This window comes from Monoraphidium neglectum (assembly GCF_000611645.1).
Source record: "Monoraphidium neglectum strain SAG 48.87 unplaced genomic scaffold scaffold04467, whole genome shotgun sequence".
NCBI classification, from domain to species: domain Eukaryota; kingdom Viridiplantae; phylum Chlorophyta; class Chlorophyceae; order Sphaeropleales; family Selenastraceae; genus Monoraphidium; species Monoraphidium neglectum.
In genome coordinates, this window is record NW_014009162.1 from 2,802 (window position 1) to 4,442 (window position 1,641).

At 66.6% G+C, this 1,641-nt stretch overlaps 1 protein-coding gene across 1 annotated transcript; it reads right to left on the reverse strand.

Annotated features, from left to right (window-relative positions):
* Positions 1 to 282: 282 nt before the first annotated feature.
* On the reverse strand, positions 283 to 1,537 carry MNEG_14412 (cation transporting ATPase; the record flags this gene model as incomplete). Its single annotated transcript, XM_014037116.1, has 3 exons — positions 283 to 681; positions 962 to 1,072; positions 1,457 to 1,537. 3 exons carry the CDS (start codon positions 1,535 to 1,537, stop codon positions 283 to 285), a joined length of 591 nt encoding a protein of 196 aa, XP_013892570.1.
* Between the last annotated feature and the right edge of the window lie 104 nt (positions 1,538 to 1,641).

The following is a 1,641-nucleotide window of genomic DNA, read 5'->3' on the forward strand; positions in this document are numbered from 1 at the left end:
GAGCGTCTGGCGCCGCCAGGTGTGGCGATGCGGGCAGGCGCGCCCGCCAAGCAGGGCATGCGTGGCTCGTTTCACAGCCTTCACAGGCAACCCCCTCCTCGTGCCCACAGTGGATGCGTCTTAGTAGACACGACAGACGGAAGGTGAGGAGGCAGCCAGGCTCTCCGTTTGCCCAGACAAAGGGACCGACGGGGCCCGCACGCAAATCTCCGTGAAGCAAGGATGATCAAGGAGAGCCGTTTTCTCAATCATGGTCCGCCGAAGCAGGGAGTACCGGATCGCTCACGCCGCCTCCTCCCCCACCGCGCCGCCCCTCGGCGCCGGCGCCGGCGCCCCCCCCGGCCCGGCCGCCAGGAAGCTCCCGCCCCTCGCCACGCGCCGCACGGCGCTGCGCCGGTGCAGCGGGCCCGTCTTGACCTTCGGGGCCGCGCACAGCGCCGCGGCCGCGCGGCGCGCGCGCTCGGGGGACCAATCAAAGGACAGCCAGGACGGGACGCGCGCCTCCATCCAAGACATGGCGGGGCGCAGCACGGGCATCACGATGGGATCCACGGCCGCCTTTTCAGCTTCCACGATCAGGTAGACTGCGGCGATGCAGCAGATGGTGCGCGCCCACTGGATGCCGTTCATGGGGGCCTGGTGGAAGAAGGCGTTGACGCCCGGGGTGTAGACCAGGAAGACCTGGCAGGGGGAGGGGGTGGGGTGGTTGGGGCGGTTGGGGTGGTAAGTGCAGGCGACGAGGGTTTGAGGGGTGTGTGCAATGGGGCGAGGGTTCTGGGTCAAGTGCAGCGAGTGAAGGTGCGGGGGATGCAGGTGAGAAAAAGCGCACGCGCACGCGGCCACGTGGATCGTGCGTCAGCTTGCGAACATCCTAGATCCCCAGCCGCATCTCACATCTGCTACCACAACCTGGAGTGAGCAGCCCCCGCTTGGCGCCACGGCTGCCCCCCATCTTACTCACCACAAGGGCGAGGGTAGAGAATATGGACGCGTAGGCGATGCGGTTGCCGTGCAGCACGCGGGGGTGGAGCGTGGACGCCTTGAGGAAGCGGCAGTTGACGAAATAGGCCACCTGGGGGTCAAGGGAGGTCGAGGCAGGGTCAACGAGGGCGCGGACGGAGGGAGCGCATCGGGGCGTGCGCGGGCGTCGAGACTACGTTCAGAAGGGAGGGGGGTCGAAAGAAAGAGCCAAGAAGGTGCAGGCTTCAACTTTTTCTGGAAGCTTGAAGGGTCGAGGCGTGCGCAGGGGTATGAAAGGTGCGGCAGGGTTCCCTGAGAACCGCAGGCTGCCGAGCAGCAGTACGGCGGCCCGCCAGACGCGCCAGCCCCGGCACGCAGGTTGCGCCGTTTGCAGGCCGCAGGGGCCGGGGAGCTTCCGCGGCCCGCGTGGCGGCGTGATGCTGGAACGCGCCGCAATCGGTGCGCCTTTTTGATTAATGTGAGTCATGTGTCGCACCTGGGATCCGACCAGCACGCTGAACGCCTCGGCGCGCCGCATGCCCAGGTCAAGGCCGTCGCGCTCGCCCCAATAGAACATGCCTGGGGTGGCCCGTTGATTAACAGAGGCGGTATTTGTGTGCATGTGCGTGCGTATGTGTGCATGTGCATGTGTGTGTGTGTGTGTGTGTGTGTGTGTGAGAG